The 19,920-nt window shown below is 52.3% G+C and overlaps 1 protein-coding gene across 5 annotated transcripts in view; it reads right to left on the bottom strand.

Moving 5' to 3' along the window:
* Positions 1–19,920, bottom strand: part of LOC102929294 (polycystin-1) — a 64,429-nt gene that overhangs the window by 7,763 nt on the left and 36,746 nt on the right. Inside the window, exons 27-44 of one of the 5 annotated variants that reach the window (XM_043528976.1) lie at positions 18,905–19,100; positions 18,167–18,334; positions 16,685–16,828; positions 15,841–16,051; positions 14,893–15,019; positions 13,474–13,623; positions 12,652–12,716; positions 11,479–11,702; positions 11,072–11,189; positions 10,536–10,711; positions 9,691–9,893; positions 8,820–9,011; positions 7,768–7,922; positions 6,446–6,576; positions 5,222–5,312; positions 3,984–4,112; positions 2,664–2,838; positions 1,809–2,096 (exon numbers count right to left, since the gene is read on the bottom strand). In XM_043528976.1, the coding sequence (XP_043384911.1) occupies positions 1,809–2,096; positions 2,664–2,838; positions 3,984–4,112; positions 5,222–5,312; positions 6,446–6,576; positions 7,768–7,922; positions 8,820–9,011; positions 9,691–9,893; positions 10,536–10,711; positions 11,072–11,189; positions 11,479–11,702; positions 12,652–12,716; positions 13,474–13,623; positions 14,893–15,019; positions 15,841–16,051; positions 16,685–16,828; positions 18,167–18,334; positions 18,905–19,100 (2,943 nt within the window). Of the gene's footprint in view, positions 1–1,808; positions 2,097–2,663; positions 2,839–3,983; positions 4,113–5,221; positions 5,391–6,445; positions 6,577–7,767; positions 7,923–8,819; positions 9,012–9,690; positions 9,894–10,474; positions 10,712–11,071; positions 11,190–11,478; positions 11,703–12,651; positions 12,717–13,473; positions 13,624–14,892; positions 15,020–15,840; positions 16,052–16,684; positions 16,829–18,166; positions 18,335–18,904; positions 19,101–19,920 lie in introns of those variants that run through there. The other 4 variants (XM_043528974.1, XM_043528978.1, XM_043528977.1 and 1 more) reach the window with 4 other exon arrangements.

The raw sequence follows: 19,920 nt of genomic DNA, 5'->3' as shown, positions 1-19,920 counted from the left end.
CGGGGATTGGGCGTGCTCGGAGGAGGGGTGGAACTGGGCAGGAAGAGACAGGGCAGACCGTTATTTCTTATGGGGAAAAATTCCCTGTATCCATCGTTTCAGTATCTGTCGCCCTTTTCAAGAACGCAACCCTGACGTAGACTGAGAACCCCCTGTATGCACTCATCTGGCATGCACACTCCATGAAAGCGGTGTCTTGGGAATGGCCAGCTCTCCGACGTGATCTCTTGTGTCAGAGATCCCCATCCTCCCAGCTCTCCAGGGGGCTGCTCCGGGGGTCCCTTTCTCTTCACTGACTCTCCAGCTTTGACTCCCAGCAGCCTTTATCTGTTTGTTTGCTTGCTCTTTTATTGTCTGTGCATTAAGCAAGTAATGGTCGACAGTGAACCATAAATACAGCAAGCCTGGAAGACAGCAGCTGGGCCACTCGGCCAATTCATTAGGAAGCGGGAGAAAGGAATGAAGATATTACATCTCAGCAGCAGTCCCAATGACAATTATGAGGTCATAGTGGCATAATTTAATATATGCATGCTAACGAGAAGGTATACATCATCCAGGCTGTTAGCAGCTCAGGCCTGACACTGTCTCACACCACTTGCCACCATGCGCAAGGGCTGCTGGATGAAGAAGGATGTCCTACTTCCATGTGGTGGTGAAGATATTATTACAGAGAGACCAGATGGGGCCAGAGCAGCTGGGACTCTCAGAGTAAGAGAGACAGCGATGTGCTGCAGAGGCAGGTTGGGGGATCAGCCATTGATGTCCAGCCAGAGACTTCAGAGTCACCTGGTTTATTTATGAGAGAGAAACCACTTTGGCTTCAAATTCACCCTGTGATCTGCTCCCACATAACTCTCCATTGGGGTGAGCGGTGGGGACTGTTACCCAAGGGAGTTAGGGACAGCTGGCAGCAAGGGTTGTGATTGCTGAAGGCACCACGAGTCCAATCACATACCCCTTCATGTAACAAGAACCAGGGGTCACCCAATGAAATTAATATGCAGCAGGTTTAAAACAAACAAAAGCAAGTATTTCTTCACACAACGCACAGTCAACCTGTGGAACTCATTGCCAGTGGATGTTGTGAAGGCCAAAAATATAACTGAGTTCAAAGAAGAATTAGTTAAGTTCACACAGGATAGGTCCATCAATGGCTATTAGCCAAGATGGTCAGGGACACAACCCCATGCTGTGGGTGTAAACCTCCAAGTGACAGAAGCTGGGACTAGATGACTGGATGGATCATTCGAAATTGCCCTGTTCTGCTCATTCCCTCTGAAATATCTAGCACTGCCACTGTCAGAGAAAGAATACTGGGCTAGATGGACCATTGGTTTGACCCAGTATGAATTCCAGCCCATTTCCAGGTGCCCTCGCATGCTGGTGATGGTAGATGAGAATCTGGAATGTGTTTAGGTCACGCAGCCTGGCAATGATTGAGGGTTTACACCAATGTAACGGAGATCAAAATCGGCCCTGATTTATTCCTATGCACACCACCCAGGTGGCTTTGTAGTGATGGCTGTTGAGTAGATAAAATGTTTCCCACAACATGTGAACTAGGGCTCAGACTGAACAGAAAGCCAGTGGAAAGGCTCCGATTGAGATTTCTGCGGGAGATGGGCGAGGCTGTTAATCAGCAACTTTGGAACATTGGGAATGGGGTTCCCGACACACACCCAAGGACCCTGGGGAGGTGTTAGAGCTGGGGAGTGGAAGTCAGGACTCCTGGGTTCCATCCTTAGCTCTGCAACTGACGTGACATGTGACCTTGGGGAATCACAGAACTCTGTGTGCTCACTCACCTTCAGCATGGTGATGGTCAACAGCAGGGCCGAGAGACAGACTTCCATCCGAGCCAGCTGTGCCACTTCATAGAAGCTGGTGAAGGCCTGGCGGTGTCCCCGGTAATGCTTGAGCCGCACATCTGCCAGCCAGATGTGCGCAAAGTGCAAGGCGCCAATTGCAATGGAGAGCAGCGCCAGGAGCAGCTGGAGCCAACAGCGGCTCTGACCCAAACAGGAGGCCCCCTCCTGAGACAAGAGCGACAGCTCTGGCAGGAGAAAGGCCACGCTGAAGACGAGCAGGGAGACCTGAAAGAAGCCAAAGCAAGTGAGAAAAGAATCTGCCTTCCTGCTGCGCATTGGGTTAAGTAGCAAGGACAAAGGTGGATACAGCAGGAACGTGGTAGCTATGGTGCTAGTTCTGAAGCCTAAACAAACAGAGCAGGTAACTGGCATCATCCCAACAGATACAGAGTAGCTACTGCACACAGGAATTACTCTGTTGTGTGCCACATCATAAGGGACCAGAGAGCCAAGCTACACCACCCTGTCACTAGGAAGCAGAGCCTTGGATAGATCCCCCTGGAATATCCATTGGGAATGCACTCCTGGGATTCATCTAATCAGAGACTGTAACCACCACAGACCCACATACAGTCAGGCAAACATTTATTTGGACTGTAATTAGCTACCACTGCGGAGCTAAGGTTTCCCTACAAACACCTATGATATCATACTGCAAACTCCTCCTGCTGAGACTGTTTGTGACACAACCTCTGGAGAAAGCAGGCCCACTGGAGCGGGTTAAACATTGGCTCCATTCTGCTGGGAGACAGCCCCGAGCCTTGGAAGCATCTCGCAACGCAGAGTACATACCACAAGGGCAAGTGGAAGGTCCAGCCGCGTGTGTAAGCGCAGCATTTGGTAGGGTAGGATGAGGATGGAAGGAACAGCCGGTCTGACTGATGGGAGCTCGAGCAGGAGCATTACAGCCACGTACAGGTTGACATCAACGTTGTATTGGGTAAACTCCAGAAACACGGCTCTGGTCCTGTCGTGCAGGGAGAGAGCCGAGAACAGCGGGCTGAGAAGAAATATTTTCCAGGGCTCTGGAATGCTGGGTAATTGGGCCCAATTCTTGGTCCTCCTAATGGGGACATTTCAGTCTGATTGCTGGGAAACACTGTTTCGACTTTCCACTTTCAGGGATAAAGTTGGGATACCTCTAACAGGTCACTAGCCATCAGATTCCCTAGGCTGTGCACAGACATACAATGCTACGTCAGCTATCCACCACAGAGGCAAATCACCTGCCATCTATAAATTACACCAGAAACTCCCAATGTTGCCATTATCTGCATTTATTCAGCCTCTCTCATGCCATTCGGATAAGCAAGGTTGAACTGAACCATTTCTGTGGGTGATCTCAGCCTTACAGTGATGCTTTGGGATCCTTTGAATATTTTGAGAGCCTCAATTCCTACCCTAAATCAGGGTCTCAGCCATGCTGCCTTTGGGCCCCCTGGCAGCCAGACTCAGAGTCAGGGACCCCCAAAATGATGCTGTGAAACCTACCGACCCCAGCCAATGGTGTATATATAGCATGTGAGCCAGCTGCAGAGTTATTGGGTCCCAAGGAGTCCCAGATGCAGTGGAAATAATAGTGCATTTTGTCCTCACAAACCCTGATTTTCCCATCTGGAGGTCCTCCGTGCCCAGGGGTTTGCTCCCTTATTCTAAGTGGCCACCGCTGGCAATGTGCCCTCAACCCGATTGGTTTTGGTGATTAAATTGACAGTCTGCTCTCCAGCCCATGCCAGTCGGTGGCTCAGCAGTTCTGGCCATTGCACTGTGCAGTTCCGTGGCCTGGAGGATCTCTCTCTTTCTCTGAGTCATCTGGAGTTGATCCGCTCCACTTCAGAGCAAGGGAATGGGGGCAATGGAACAACAGTGGCCACCGCAAAACAGGAGAGAACAACTGACATCACCTTGCATTCTCAGGATGGTCATGTCCCACTCAGACGGCTAGACAGACAGAGCAACTGCAGGGGAGAAATAGCCATGCAATAACCCTCCCTCCCACAGGTAAGCACTTAAAGCACCCAAAATGATGCTGTGAAACCTACCAAAATTAATTTCAATTTCCACTTCCCAGCCCAGTTGTCAAAGAAAAAGGTAAGGCCCTGAGTGACTTGCCTTTTGTTGATCCAGTTGCTGGCTCGCAGGTCAGCCAGTGTCCTTCGGGCTTCGGCAGAGCTGTTTCCAAGCTCCCTCCAGCAGCCAGTGTTAGTGTGGTAGACTCTGACATGCCCCCAAATCCAAAACCTAGAAGAAATGGGGATGGGGAGACCAGAAAATGTAGCTGTGAAACAGAGTGGGCGAGAGGCTGGATTGGGAGCCCTAACTTGGGCTGTGATCTGGTCAGATCCCAAGCTAGAACAGGGATGGACCAGCCCCACATTTAGATGGGATACCTCCAGGGAAAACCCAGGGTGCTGCAAACAGGTGAGCTAGGGATTCAGGCCATAACCCTATTATCTGAGTCTCTAGTGACCCAGTGCTTCTGCATAGACCTTTGGGTAATACCTGAATTGAAATTCATGGCCACTTGTTATTAAAGACTGCATGGCCTGTTCAGTGAGAGACGAGATCTTTAATCCTTGTGTCATGGCCAACTTCCAACCTAGGAGGCACATATTCTGCCTCCCTGGATTTGCTCTGTATTTCCAGCTGGCTGTGGTCTTCTCCTTCACTTCCCCTCTTGTGCAATTGCTTAGTAGTTGTTGTGGGCTGTGACACAGTTGCTGTGTTCCAGTGTCTCCTATGTGTGATATAGCTATATCTTATCTATCCTGGGGTCTGTGGCTGCAAGGTGCTGAGTGCCTCCTGGATGGTACTGAGCATCCTCACCACTCACTGAAGTTAATGGAAGCTGCAGATGCCCAGCCACTTGCAGGATCAGGTCCATAGTTTGTGAAATGCTTTGGGATCCTTCTGAATATTTAGTCCTGCCTCAGTGCAGGGGACCGGACTAGATGACCTGTCGTGGTCCCTTCAAGTCCTACGAACGACTTCTATCTAAATAGAAGGAACCTTACTGCTGATTGTCAGCTAGCACTCAGGGAAATTGGAGATGCCACAGCCCTGGGTGGGGAAAGGGGGCAATAACTGGGGTAAATCACGTCCCCCATGGAGTCATTGTAGGATTGGGACACTCTCCTGGAAGAGTTTCTTGTAAAAGCAAAAGTGGAACCTTCCTGGTGGTTCAGTGTGAAGCAACCTGGGGCTACTAGACTGGGGACTCCTGAGCTGATCCATGGGACGGGGAGCCCAGAAGCGGAAATCCACAGCCAAGCGTCTTGGTTGCATAACTGCACCATTCCTGCTCTCAGCTGCCAGTTAGTGCCCACTCCGCCCCGTGCCAGCGTTCTTACCCGATAGAGTCATGGGATGAATTCTGGAGACTGGGATCAGAGCATGCATCTCTGTCCACTTGGCCACTCCTGGAAACCTCTGCTCTGGGCGCTGACAAGTGGCAGAGGGGACAGGTTCTGTTAGTGACGTGACGTGTCAAGAGAGACCCAAGCCCAGGTTGGGGGAGCACTGAGGGTGCAGAAAACCAGAGTGGGAGGACGAGATTTTGGGTTGCATATTAATAAGTTCAGATGCCCATTTAGAAACAACACTCCTTATTTTGCTCTCCAGATCTAGGTTATCCCAGTGTCTCCCTTCTGCACCTAGCCTGCGTCCTCCACCTCTTCCATTGCCCTCCACCCTCTCCTTGCAATCCCAATTCCTTGTCTGTTTAGGGTTCATCTGGGTGTTCCCCCATCTTCGCCCTCCCACATTGGCCAGCAGGGCTTGCTCCAAAGCATCAAAAGGGGGGCCTGAGCCTGCATTCCTGACTCAGACCAAACTCCCATGAAGGTCAGTGGGAGGCAGGACTGCAGGATCAAGAGCAGGGCTCTCCGTCCTGTCCCCCACCCTCCTTCTGTAGGAGCTCCCTTCGCAGCACAGTCAGCCTCTGTTGGCTCAGGAAGTTCCAGCCCTGCACCAAGATTCAATGCCTGGATGTGTCCAGTGCTATCCCGTAGCCACTGGGATGACCCTTAGTCCCCATCTCCCCGGTGACTTCACCTCCTCTGTGCCCATGTCTGGACCTGCTGGCTTTCCTGCCTTTCCATTCCCCTGTGCGCCACCCTTCAGGTGCCCATTTATAGCCTGGATTTCCTGATCACAGCCCTTCCCCTTCTTTACCAATGCTCAGTGTTTGGGGAAGTGGCTGCTGGGCTGTGACCCCCCCTCCCCCCCCGACCCAGTATTACACACAGGCTTCAACCCCCGGGACTGTAGAGAGAAACCAGTTAGAAACATCAGTACCCCCTAAACTTTCTCTAGTGGTTAGAGCAGTGAACCGGGAATCTGAACCCTCAGATGTTATTGGTAACACTGCGTGATCTTGAGCTTGTCATAATCCTCCCGTGCCTCAGTTTCCCTACCTGTCAAATGGGGGATGATGCGTCCTTTCAGGTCTATACTCCAGGCTAGCTAAAATGGAGCAGCAGACTCTCTCTGGCTGGTGCCATTTTGGGGCACAGTCCACCCCACCCAATACCCTTCTCCCAGCCAGCAGTGGGGGTGATTTTACCAGCCCTCACCCAGATCCAGAGGTACGTTCTCAGCAGAGCTCTCCTGCCGGAGACGAGGCACCCCAACCAGGGTCAGTCGGGGATTGTTGTAGAGGTAGCTCAGTAACACAGAGTCTATCCACTCCCACGTGTCGGTGTAACTGCAAAACAAAGAGGCCAGGGGAACAGGTGCATTTCACCCCAGTGCAGTATAACTGGCTGGCACCCTGTGTACCCCGCCATCCCACCCCTGCAGAACATGCCCAGCTGAGTGGGGTCCTGTTGTGGACTCTCAGCTTTCCTTATTTAAGTCAGTATGTTTGTAGCCCTGACGGTTGTGAAGATAACCGTGAAAATAGGAACTGAGCACAAACCAACTTAGCGTCGTCTTCCCTGAGCCTGCAGAGAGCCTGACACACTTGCTCTGAAAGGGGTGAACCGCCCCATTTGTTTCAGTGGGTTAACTCTGAAATCTAAAGGGGGCAATTTAAATATCAACCCTGTTAACCATTTCACCGCTGATCATTAGTATTATTTAGTGTTTGTATTGTGGCAGCACCTTGCAACCTTAGTCGTGGACCAAGGCCCCATGGTGCTAGGCGCTGTGCAAACTCAGAACAAAAACATCCAGGTCAAATGAGATTATCCCAAAATTCCAAACTGCCTCCTACCCATCACCAGCTGACCCCTATCCAGCCCCAGCTTCCCCCTTGCTACTTCTACAGTGAAATTATTTGTATATTACATAGTGCCTGGAGGCCCCGTTGTGTGAGGTGCTGTACAAATATACTGTAAACAACAGGCCTTGGCCCAAAGAGTTTACAAGTTCTGCACCGGCCATTCAAAACCTGCAGCACAGAGAAAATGAACAATGTGTGGGTGGTGTAAAAGGAATTACATTGACTATCAGTAGAAACATACAGGGGATGCTGCGTTAGGGGTCATTGTTAGTTCCATGGTAACTCATGTCAAAAACATTCCATATTTAAATTGCATCAAAGCCACCACCAGGTTTCCAGCCTGGTACCCCAAAACTCCACAGATTTCAGGTGTTCTCACTCCAAGGACAGAGACAGCCTTAGACCAGAACTGTGGTCTAGCTAGCCCGTGATCCCATCTCCAGTGACCAGCATCACTGCAGGAGGCAGTTATGTCATAACCAGCACATGGGGAAATTTTCTTCCTGAAGCCTATTAGTCAGCTGTTGATTGATGCCCGGAAGCATGAGTATGTGGGGTCTTCAGTATAATACAACTCTACATACTCAGGCTTCAGGGCATCAATCAACAGCTGAATAACAGGCGACAACAACACATCGCTGCTCCGCCCTTTACCCCGCCTGGGATCCTCACCTGCGCACAGAGGAGAAGTTGAGTCCCCTGTTATTTGGGGCGGCGATGGCCTGTCTGACAGCAGCGTGCAGGAGATGGATATTGCGGTGGTGGACGCAGCTCTGGTAGTTGACAGTCAGAACCACCAGGAGGAAGAGCATGTGGGTGAGACAGCTCTGGGGAGAGGGAGAAAATGGAGGCATTCAGGTAAGGAAAGCTGGATCGTGGGCTGAGAAAGGGGACTCCGCAGGATGGGAACTGCCATACAAGGGCAAGCCGAGGGTCAGTCGAGCTCATCTCCTGTCTCCAGGAGGGGCCAGAGCCCGATGCTCCAGAGGAAGATGCTAGAAACCCCATCATGGACAATCTTGGAACAATGGGAAGCTTTTCATTGCCTGGCCATCAGGCCCAGAGCCCTGCATCACGAGCTTTGGAGAAACAGCCAGGAGTTTGGACGGGACCCAGCTATCTTCAGGTGCAGCTAAACGGCACAAATCCAAACTCACACTGACATCTAGTGGCCACCGTGAGCCCTTACAGCTGTGATTCTGCCTTTTAGTTCAATACATCACACACCCTCCACCCCATCCCTGCCGCGGCAGCCCCTTTGGCTTCTGGTACAAAACACAACCAAGGCTTCTGGGCCTGGGTGATGTATAAAAATCCACGCTGGCCTCCTTCTCTTGCCAGTAAACCGGTGCTCTCCTGTAGCTCAGCTCTGAGCACGGGGGGTGCATTATAACACTGGCATTGCGGTCGGAAGGAGGGGCTGGGTTCAGTTGCCAGCTGGTGCCCTTAAGTTGTAACTGGAGAGCTGGTGCCCTCAGGCAGGGTTCACTGCCCAGCCGGGATGCAGCTGGGGGTGAAAATAGAGAATGAGGACAGCAGAAAAGAAGGGTCTAGGTTAAATTCCCCTTGGGCTGTTCCTCAGAGCATAAGTGCGGCACGCCGTGAATGTCCTGTATCCCTCCCTCGGCATCCCAAGGACTCCCTAGGAGCTGAGTGATGGGGGTCCCCCCGGCTTCTTAGCAGCAGCCAAACGAAGTGGGGCGAGTCCCAGGGGAATGCGTTACCCTCATAAGCGCTCGCAGCGCCCGCACTTTCCTCGCCTCCTCCTTGGCCTGGAGAAGCCCGTATCCACAGGGCACTCGCACCTTCCCAATGCGCTCGGGCACTGGCTTTACCAGCGGCTCCTCCACCAGCCCCTCTCCTTCGCTGTCCACCGGCTTGGTGATGAGAGCAGCACGCAGGGCCTCCAGCACCACCTGCCACGACAGGACAGTGGAGAGTGTCTGAGACCCAGTTCTCCAGGGCCAGGGGCTGTTACTCTTCTAAGGCCGCAGAGAGCGGCTACTCACCCCGACCCACAGAGCAATGCCCCATGGGTGGAAGTGGGGGATGCCCAGAGTGAAGGGGGAGGGGTGTTGAATAAAACCTCAGTGGGGGAGGGCAAAGTCTCCAATCTCCACTGAATGCCCCCGGCTTGATTCCAGCAGGGTATGCAGTAGCTCCCATCCAGCCTCCTGGGATAACTGGGACAACACTGCCCCCACTTTACAGACTGGGAAACTGAGGCACAGAGAGGGCCAGCAGCTTGCCCCAGGTAACACAAGTGAGTCAGTAGTAAGCAGGGATTCAAACAAAGCCAATGGGCGAGTGTGAAACAGTCCCTCCTCTAAGTCTGTGTGCAGGAGGATCTGCGCTGAGGTCTCTGGAGTTCCATCCCCACTGGCCCTCACTCACTCGTGTCACCTTGGGCAGGTCATTCACCATTTCCCTGCCTCAGTTTCCCCATCTGACAATGGAGGCAGTGTCATCCCACCTTACGGGTGCTGTGCATTAACTGATGTCTGCAAAATGTTGTGTGGCTCTCAGCTGGAAGGGGCTGGGAATAGGCAAAGCCGGAGGGTTGGCTACAGTGCTGAGAGGAGTAGGGGCCGTTACCTTCAGTGGCTCCAGCAGCACAAAGGAGGTGATGAACGAGAAGACGCAGGAGATGAGCCACATTAGGGCAGTGTGGTCATGGAGGGAGGAGCCATAGAGGATGGTGACGGTGAAGCAGCCTGCTAGAAGCAGGAAGATGAAAGCATAGGTCATGGGCAGCACCCAGCCAGGGAAGAGCCACTCCAAGGGTCTGCGGGACACCCCTGCAGGAAAAGCAACCAGAGTTGTTGTTTAAACCCCCATCATCACTTAGACCCCGCAGACTCAACATTACCCTCCCCTGCCCACAGCACTGGGGCAGCCCCACTGCTTCCCCTTGCACAGGGGCAGGGTTTGGCATTTCTAGGGCTATAGAAACCAATCCAGCTTCTTTCACTTGGCTTCCCTTCCTCTGCGCTGGGATCCAGGCTCCCCTCTCCTCCCTGGTTGCTGCCTCTCGCTGGAGATGCAGCCGTTTCAACCTGTGTTTGGAGTTATTCCTCTCGCCAAGCATGTGGTGGCTCAGCAGCAGGCATGTGGGCCGCAGCTGCGAGATTTGGCTTCCCTCTCAAACTGGTGCTGTGGGGCAGGAAGCAGGGATGCACCGTTCACTTCCCAGGTGGTGCCGTGGGGGTGCTAGGTGCAATCTCTGCCTGGAGCAGTCAGAGAAGAACGGGAGGAAGAGGCGTTCAAACCATGACCTGCAAGTTGCCAACAGATGTTAGATCCCCGCAGTGACCCAGCCTTAGGGTCCCCCCGATGCGAAACCATTCTCACAGGCAGGAATTCTCTTCCTTCCCCCCACCTCAGCCCCATTGGTCCAGTTCAGTTAAGGGTGGGTCCCCTTTTCCAGGTGCCTCACACACCGATCCGGGTGGAGAAGGACGACACTGGGGCGGACAGAGGCTCTGGATCAGGGCGCAGCGCGCTGCCAGGGCTTGTCAGGGCGGAGATATAGGAGAAGGACTTGTGCAGGAAACCCCAGCCACTCCTCCCCTGCTCTGGGATGCCATCGGACCAGGTGCTGCAGGAACTTTCCATACTGTAATGGGAGAGAGATGGTGGTTCATGATCGTCAACCACTGAGCCTGGGACTGGGGAGAGGCCCCCTGAGCTGCACCAGAGCCCTTGGAGATGGGCGGGACATTAAATACCCAAAACTAAAAGAAAACAGAACGAGAATTCTGGGCTCTGAATTCTGGGCTCACAAAAAGCACCACCCCTCGGGGTCAGGGTCTACGGGCGTCCCATTCCCGGCAGTGCAGCTGCAGGAGAAACGATCTCGGAGAAGGTCAGACTAGATCGTAATGGTCCCCGCTGGCCTTTTGCTCTATGAATCTCTCTGGCCTGGGCTCCCCGCTTAGTTTTTTGGGGGTGCTCTGAGCAGGGCCTGGGTACGTACACATCGGAGATTAGATCCGCCTCAGCTCGGGGCGAGAACCTGCCGCTGTCGGACGTGACGCAGTCCGAGGAGCTGCTCCGCTGAGTCTCAGCTATGATGGAGTTGAGCAAATCTTCCTCTGTTGAGTGGAGAGGGAGAGGATGGCGCTCAGTGAGACAGCTTTGCAGCCAGGGCAGGAGAGGAAAGGCAGGAGCACCCTGGGCTCAGTTCTAGCCTCACTGAGCGCAATGGCAAAACTCCCCTCGGCGTCAGTAGGAGCCAGGGCCATTCTGTCTATTGTAGCAGCAGATGCATTTGTCACACTAAAGCTGGACCCGCACACTGTGAATCCTGAGCTGGAGAACGAAGATGGAAGGGGGGGGGGGGCTGGGAGGAGGAAAAGGAGAGAGGAGAGTTGTTTGGGGTACCAGAGTGGGTGAGGCGGTGGCCACGGCTGTCTCTCCTGCTATCCTCAGAGTCCCTTAAGGAGAAGGACAGGGGGTCATCATCAGAGCTGGATGCGGACTCAATTCCCAGCTTCAGCAAGGCCTTCTTCCTCTTGAGGATCCGACTTTGGCTCACCAGGGGATCTGAGTTCAGAAGATCTGGGATGTCGAAGATGCTGTCGCAGGAGGGCAAGCGTTTCGCGACCCTGCAGAACCAAAGGGGCGACACGCTGCTGAGCTCTGGTGCTAGTGCAAAGGAGGTCCCTTCCTGGCTCGGACGTTCAGAGCGTGACAGTTCTGGGTTTGGACAGGAACCGTCCTCCTGCCTGGCTGGTCATCGGTCATGAATTTGCCATCTGCAGTCTAACCATCAGACCAGCCTATTAACATAGGCCCCGTGTCCCCTCTGATGCATGGGGCTCGCATTTGTCACCTGTCTTTTTATGGGCCTGTGCAAATTCCTCAGTCCAGACATCAGCTGGAGAGGGTTATAGACCCCCTCCACCCACGGAGAGATCTCCATGGACTTGTCAAAGCTCTGAGGAGTCTCCTCATCTTAGCTGCCTTGTAGTCTCCCCACCGCGACCCTCCTTGATGCTCTGCATTGCAGCCCCATCCTTCTGGCCAAGCCCTCTACCGCCCTGGCTGGCTGGATTACTGCCATCAGAGCCCGACTGAAGAGCTGCACCAGCCATTCCAGTGCCACTCCAGGCCTGCACAACCAGGGTTACTGTATCTGCCAGATGCCAGCGCAACTTCAGATTCGTTAAAGCACAGAGGCTGAGCTCTCCCTCGATGTAAAGCTGACTTGGGGAGTCCTTCCATGAATGGGATGTAGTCGGAGCTGGCTGGGGAGTTAAGTTACAAATGCCTGAATGCAGGTTTTTCCAACAATGCTTTGGTTCAGAATATAATGGGTTGATTTTCACCAGCAAGCAGAGACCTGATGCTCTCTTGCCAGCATGGGTGTGTTACTGGGGCTGTTCTCTCATCCCCATCTTGGAAGAAAGGAGAGGGTCACCCCATCAGCCCCCTGCCTGCATCTGCCTCTCTGCAGCCATGTCCCCCCTAAAGCACTGATTCAGGATAGACACGAATCTCCTTCAATTAAGGGCACTGCATCCCCTTGTCCAGCCCCCTTTGCTGCAGAAGTACCTTGCATTGCCCACTTCGGTGAGATTCTCCTGGGTGGACACTGGCCTCCTACTCCCAGGTGACTCCTGAAAAGGAAGGGATGAGGGGGGTGCAGATGAACTATGAGGGGAGACAGAAGCCACATGGTCAACAGGACTCCTGGAGAGTGTCCCCTGGCACCCATTCTGTCTTAGAGCAAGATGGCTGTTTCCCTTTGGCTTCCAGCCCCCTATGAAGCTCTTTATATGAATGACCATTGCCCTTTAGAGAACACACCCTTCCTTGCATCCAACCAAAGAGAAGCTTCCAATAACAGAGAAAGAGAGGGTGCTGCTGAGATTGCACCCTGTTTTACTCTAGTCCAGCAACAAAAGGATTAAGAAAAGCCTTCAGGATGAAGTGTGAGGGGCTCTCCCCTCTGTGCGGGACCTGCCACTGGTAGCTGGAGACACTGGGTTTGCTCACACTAGACCAGTGAGGGTTTGTATTTGCACTCTCATAGCTCTGAAAGCAGAGGGGTCAGGGATGAGGGCTCTGCGAGAAGAGTTAAGGCGTGACTCTACTCAGCAGGTAGGATGGCCTGGGCTGAAAATGGTGCTGACCTCCAGAGAGTGAGCAAACCCACCCCATCTGCAAACCAGGGCATCCTGACTCCTGGCTCCTTTGCTGGAGCTGTTTTCAGAGAAGTCATCTTTTCCAAAGCCCAGGGGCAGTGGTGTGTGTCTAGAAATACAGTGCTCACCTGGGAGGGCAGCGAGACAGACAGACACGTAGCCCCTCACCTCCCAGGGCCTTTTCTCTGTTCGTCACCAAAAAGTGCCCATATAATGGCCTTTCACTTACACCGCTGACAGAGCTCCCGTCCATGATGGACTCCACCCCGCCTGGGATAGACAGGAAGGAGGAGCTGCCCCGGTCAGCGTGCTCCAGGCACACATCCATCTCCACAGTCTGAGAGTCCTGCACAGGTGGGTTGGGGTCTTCCACAACCACCTGTCAGAAACAGAGGAACGAGGAGTGCTTCCTGCCCAGAGGCTGTGACCATCCCGAGGGCATGCCTAGAACCAGGTTCCAACCCGGTCCCTTAGCACTGGCGCATTGCCCTTCTCGGAAGATGTTGACATGCGTTAGATTCGGTCACCTGCATATGCACATGCTAGTGTGTGCCCAGATGTCAGCGAGCACATACAAAGCAGCATGTGCACAAATGGAGGCAGGGGGTCTGACAGCTGGACCCTAAGAGTTACTATTGCAATTTCAGTTTGGCATCGAGAGAATTCCCCCAAGTGACAGACAAGTGTCTAGTGGACTGTGCACTGAACAGGGACACGGGAGACCTGGTTCTGTTTCTGACTCCGCCACTGACCTGCTGGGTGACCTTGGGCAAGTCTCCGCCCCTCCCTGTGCCTCAGTTTCCCCACCTGTAAAATGTGGAGAATGATACTGGCCTCCTTTGTAAAGTGATTTGAGAGCTAGTGATGAAAAGTGCTGTATAAGAGCTAGGTACTGTCATTACTCCCTAACTGAGCCTCTGGAAGTCAGATCGTGTGGAAGAGCTTGGCAGCTGTGTGTGCTCAGGGCAGAATTTCTTCTGCATAATTTCCAGTTCTCCTATTATTATACTCAGATTGTAAGTTCTTTGAGGCAGGGGCTCTCTTTTTGTTCTGTGTTTGTACAGCACCTAGCACAATCGAGTCCTGGTCCAAGACAGGCTCCTAGGTACAGTACAAATAACAACTACCATTAATAATATTATAACCCTGTTCTAAAAACAGCCCTAAAGGCTTATATGTAAATCTGGTCAACATTTTGAAATTCTTAATTTTGATGAAGGTTTTTTTTAAATCAAATTTTGAATTTCTATGAAAAACGGACACATTTTTTACAAAAATCACACCCGATTTTTTGACCAACTCTAATTTTCCACTATCTTTGGCTGTATATTTTAGCTTCGTCTTCCTACCGTGTCTGTAAAATAAGATGGCAACATTTCAGAGCACGTCCTTTAAAAGATTACATGAATTTTGTGCCAGTGAAAAGGGATCTGACTGACAACCCTGGATACTGGCGTGTATTATTAAATATTTATGCACAAAACAGGCACTGCAGAGGTCCTTCACTCTGATCATGCCAAACTTCCCTTCCCTTAGGGTGGGGAACGGATGGACCCTGGTGGGGTTGTAGCAGCAGGTTTGGTGGGTCATGTAGCTGCGGGGAGGAGGTTGATTAGATGTTGTGCGTAGAGGGTAACTACTGTAGTACCTTGCTGCGAGTTTTCCTGAAGATGAAGGTGAAGAGAAGCTGTATTGGGAAGACCACCACAGACACAACCATCCCCACAGCAATGCTCTCTGCCGTCACTGAAGCCTGGCTCCCCAGGGGGACACTACTCGAGAGAAACAAAGCCAGAAGAGAAATGTGGTGACTCGAAGAGTCCTGTGTTAATAGGGAGTGGTTCCAGGACACTGGGACATTCATACTGGGTAGGGGCCCACATTTTGAACAGGCCCCTCTGGGCACAGAGCCATCACACGAAGACTGAGGATCTATGAGGAAGGTTAAAAAAATCTGGGCATGCTTAGTCGTGGGGAAAGAAGACTGAGGGGGCCTGATAACCTTCAGATATGTGAAGGGCTGTTCTAAAGAGAACGGTGATCAATTGTTCTCCAGGTCCATGAAGGTAGAACAAACAAGAAGTGTTCGGCTTACTCTGCTGCAAGGGAGATTTAGGTTAGATATTAGAAAAAGCTTTCTAATTATGAGTCATTAAGTCTGGAATAAGCTTCCAAGGGAGGTTGTGGAATCCCCATCACTGGAGCTTAAGAACAGGTTGGACAAACACCTGTCAGAGATGGTCTGGGTTTACTTGGTCCTGCCTCAGCGCCGGGGGCTGGATTAGACGACCTCTTGAGGTCCCTTCTAGCCCTACAGTTCCATGAGTCTAAAGCATAAGATACTTCCTCAGCACCTGTATCACCATTCAAGCTGTGATTTTCAAAGGAATTTAAGGGAGTTAAGACATCCAAATCTCATTGCAATCCAGTGGTATTTGGGTGCCTAAGTCCCTTGAACTCATTTGAAAGTTCCAGCCCCAGTGGCTTTCCCTTTCCTCACTCACTACTTTCCATCCCTCCCTCCCTCTGTCCGTCTCTTTCTCTGTCTTCTTGCACAAAACCCTCCTGTAAGAGACAGAGATGCAGTGGGACTCACCTGTAGCCCTCAACTCCGATGGCTCCATACCAGAGCACACATATGGTCAGGAAGAGGTACACAGCAAGCACGCAGCAGGTTATCCTCTGCACCCGGGTGAAGCGGCTGTGGGGAGAGCGGCCCCAGACGGAGAGCCACACGTGCCAATCAGAAAAGCCAAGACGCAGCTGAGCAGGGAAAACTCGAGAGAAGCATCTCAGCTCCTGTGGGCCTGGATTCGGCATAATGCAAATGATCAGCATTCCCTTCTCTTCCTCCTTGGGGATTCTATCCCCACTCTCCTTCCCCTCCTGTGGGCATTTCCCTCTAGCTGTCACCTCTGCCATCACCAACACCTTCCTTCTCACTTGATCACCACCATGAGTTCTTTTCCTGTTGTCTTCTCCGGTGTCTCCATTGCCACCATCACTTAGAGAACTCCTTCCAGTTAGTCTGGGCACCAGCAGCACTCGCACTGTCAAAGATATCTTCACTCCCCGCCCACTGCCAGCCTGTCTAGTGTCCTCATACCCGTCTCCATTGTCCACTCAGATCACATTCAGCGTGTGGCGTAGCGGACAGGGCTTTGGACTGGGAGTCAGGAGATTCCCTGCTGACCTGCTGTGCAATCCTGGACAAATCATTTCCCCTCCGTGTGTCTCCAATTCCCCTCCTGCCCTGGGTCTGCCTCGTCTATTTACACTGTCAGATCTTTAGGCCAGGGACGGTTGTGTACTGTGTGTTTGTGCAGCACCAAGCAAAGTGGCTCCTGACCTGGGTCAGGGCCTCCCGGTGCTACTGCCGTAATAATGCTAAGGGACTCTTTGGATTGCCTCTAGAACATAGCCCCAGGGGCAACGCTCACATGCAGCCAAGACTTCCTTTTCAACCAGCCCTTCGTTTTTCTCATTTTCCACGGACAGCCAGTCGTCCACCAGGAAGAAATACATATGGTCGGTCTGTCTGTCCCAGATAATGACATGCTGCAGGTACCAGGAAGGGTCCAGCCCTGGGGACACAGAGGAGGAGAGAATGACGCACCTGCGTTTCTAATGACTGCCTTCCCAGGCCAGTTACAAATGGATTTACATCCTGGCTGCTCACTTCTTTGCTCAGTCATCCTCCAATGGAGGGAGATGGAGAAGAGAACTCTAGCCTCTGTCCCATTCTCACCTGAGGCAGGAGTCCATGGCCATCTTGTTACAATATGTGCTTTGCAACGTAATCCAGGAGCTAAGGAGCTGATTAGTTCTCAGGACGGATGTACAGAGGCTAACCTATTTTACGTGAGCTACCGAGTTCCTCTTGGTCAGAAGCGCTTGGAAACTTAGTTTGTGAGTTCTCTGGAGCAGCAACTGCATCTCACCCAATATGTGTGGGACAGCAGCTAGTGCACTGTGGATGCTACAATCATGCAAATATAGAATGATGGTAACAGTACATGGATACGTTGTTGTAATTAACATTCTAGCTTGCAATTGTCTTTTATTGGGACTGAGCCAAAGCTGTGTCTGTAGAACTGCTAGTGAGGGATGGGCTGGCTTATAAATTAGTAAGACCACCGCTGCCTTTGATCCCTCACCCTTTTGTGTGGGTCATTAAAGTGAATCGTTTTGCTCTGAAATGTAAGTGTGTACCAGACACATTATGCACACTGTGCAGGCCACAACCAGGGAAGAGAAAGCGCGATGGAGTTAAACACGAAAATGTGTCCTGATGCTATGGGTCAGCTCCAAGGCACAAAATCGGGGTAACTCAAGGCTCAAGCTAATCACTGTTCACAATTCCACCGGGCTGCACATGGCTTGCAAAGAACAGAGGGCGCCTCTTTATACCAGATGTGCTGTTAAATTATAGGTGCAATGAGACAAATTAAGGATAGGATTTGAGCTTTAACTCTGAATTTGGTGGCTTCAGTTTAAAGGAAACTTTATTAGGTCAGACCCTCAGCTGGTGGAAATCAGCCCAGCGCCCGTGAAGTCAATAGAATACACTGACTGACACTAGCTGAGGATCTGACCCTTTATAGTTGGGGTGGCCAAGATTTTTAGCAGTGACTTGTGATTTTGGGCACCCAATTGGGACCCCTTAAGGGGGCCTCTCTTTCTGAAGGCAGGTGCTCAGCGCTTCCAAACATCAGGCTCATTTAAGGGCACCCCAAATCTCTAGTCACTTTGGAAAAATCACGCCCTGGGACATAAAGGCTAGTCTGAAAATTAACAGAGTTAATCACTACTAATGAAACCTTAATGACACGTAAAGAATCTACGTGTCCCATTGATCCCAGAACATGGCAAGAGCAGTGCAGAGTTTATGCGGAGAAATCCATGGCCGATGTGTGCCTTACCAGTGTTGTCATGCCAGATGCGGATCTTCCAGATCTCTCCCAGATTTGCGTCAGTCTCCACCTGGAAAATATCCTGGCTGTTTCTCTGGAAGGCCCAGCCCTTGTCCAGGTGGCGAGAGCCACTTTTGTTCAGCCCATATAAGCTGATCCCTACATGTGCAGTGGTACCTAGAAGAGACGTGTAACGTGATAGCTGACGTATCTATTATCCCCATCAGAATTGACCCGCCTTGTCCCACCACAACCCAACTTGGCTGCCAGTGGCTGACACAACAGATGTTTCGGCCTTTAAGTGCGCACAATTGGATGCCTCCAGACGGTGTGGGAGAGGGGCATTGGTCTAGCTGCCTGAAAGAGGAGCAAACTCGAACAGGCATTGGGGAAATGTATGGTTTCCAAATTCATTCTATCCTGGGCCTCCCCTTTCCTGTCTATCCCCCTACGTGCACTATACACAGCTCCACCAATGAACGCCCCCTGGCTTCAGAGACAGCCCACCGCTCCTGGGGCGAGGGAGGAATTAATGCTGTAGGCCCATTCCGTTCTGGGCTTTTCGCGCACACAGCTCCATCGAGGGACTGATGCCACTGGGCTGGAACGATGGAGCATGCAGATCAACCTCTGCTCTCCAGAAGCTTTCTAGATCAGGGCTGCCTGCCTCAAGGTTCACATCGCTCCTCCCCACCCCCTGCAATCCGGCCCTTGACGGGAGCGGAATGGGCTGTCCGCCCACTCTACCTGACCCTCTTTTCCAGCCAGTCTTCACCATTACCCAGTACTTGTACCGTCCGGGCTGGCCGCAGCGAGGGACGATGCCCACTCGGGTGATGTCAATGTCGTCCAGCTTGTGGGCGATCAGCACCATCCCCAGGTAGATGGCGAAGAGCACGCAGCAGGTAATCACCACCAGCGGAGCCTGCCTGGAGCGCTTGCTCTGAAACCCCAACACAGGTGAGGGTAGAAGCAGGCGGAGGGGGGCTCCATCGGGTGCTACCCACCCATCCGCCCCTGGAGACGCAAGAGGTAGGAAGCGTCTGTGCTACCCTCATTGTCATTACAGCAAGTCCAACGTGCCCATCACCCTGGCATCTGGGCTCCTGAACCCCTTCAGATAAATTAATGAATGGAGCAGCTGTGGGTTCCTGCGGACCGACGGCCACCACTGTTAGAGGGAGATCTGGCGTGCTGGGAGCACTAAAAGGAAAACAACCCCGAAGGACCAGGAGGGAATATTTCCTCCAAGTTCCTACCTTCGACCATGAGAGAGCGGCTCGTTTTACTTGGAAACGGAAGCTCCTGGGCATGGGGCAGTGGGGAACTCTGACCCTAAAACACTACCCCAGAGCAGGAGTGGCTATTCAGACAGATCTGGTAATGCATGTCTCTGCTGGTGACGTGATCAAATAGGAGACGAGTTGTTCTCCAACAGACCAAACTGACTTTGAACCTGAGCCTGGTGGCAACAGTGTCGGTCTTTATGTTCAGTCACGGGATGCGAACATGGCAGACCTAGCCAATATCCAGCTGCTGATCACTGCGCAAGGGAGTCTTGCTTTCCCTTCATCATCTCCCCTCTCCCTCTCTTTGGTGAGGAAACTCACTGGGGGGTGGGGGCGTCACAGCCTAAGACCTGTTATGCACCATTCAAGTCTCCTTGAAGTCTTCAAATCAGGGCATACGTTGGCTCAGGTGGTGTCTAGCCCTTAGCCTAGTCCCCTCTGCACAGGGGAGAATTTCACTCCCCCCACCAGTTC

This window comes from Chelonia mydas, chromosome 14 (genome assembly GCF_015237465.2).
Source record: "Chelonia mydas isolate rCheMyd1 chromosome 14, rCheMyd1.pri.v2, whole genome shotgun sequence".
NCBI lineage: Eukaryota > Metazoa > Chordata > Testudines > Cheloniidae > Chelonia > Chelonia mydas.
This window is presented reverse-complemented; position numbering and strand designations above follow the sequence as displayed.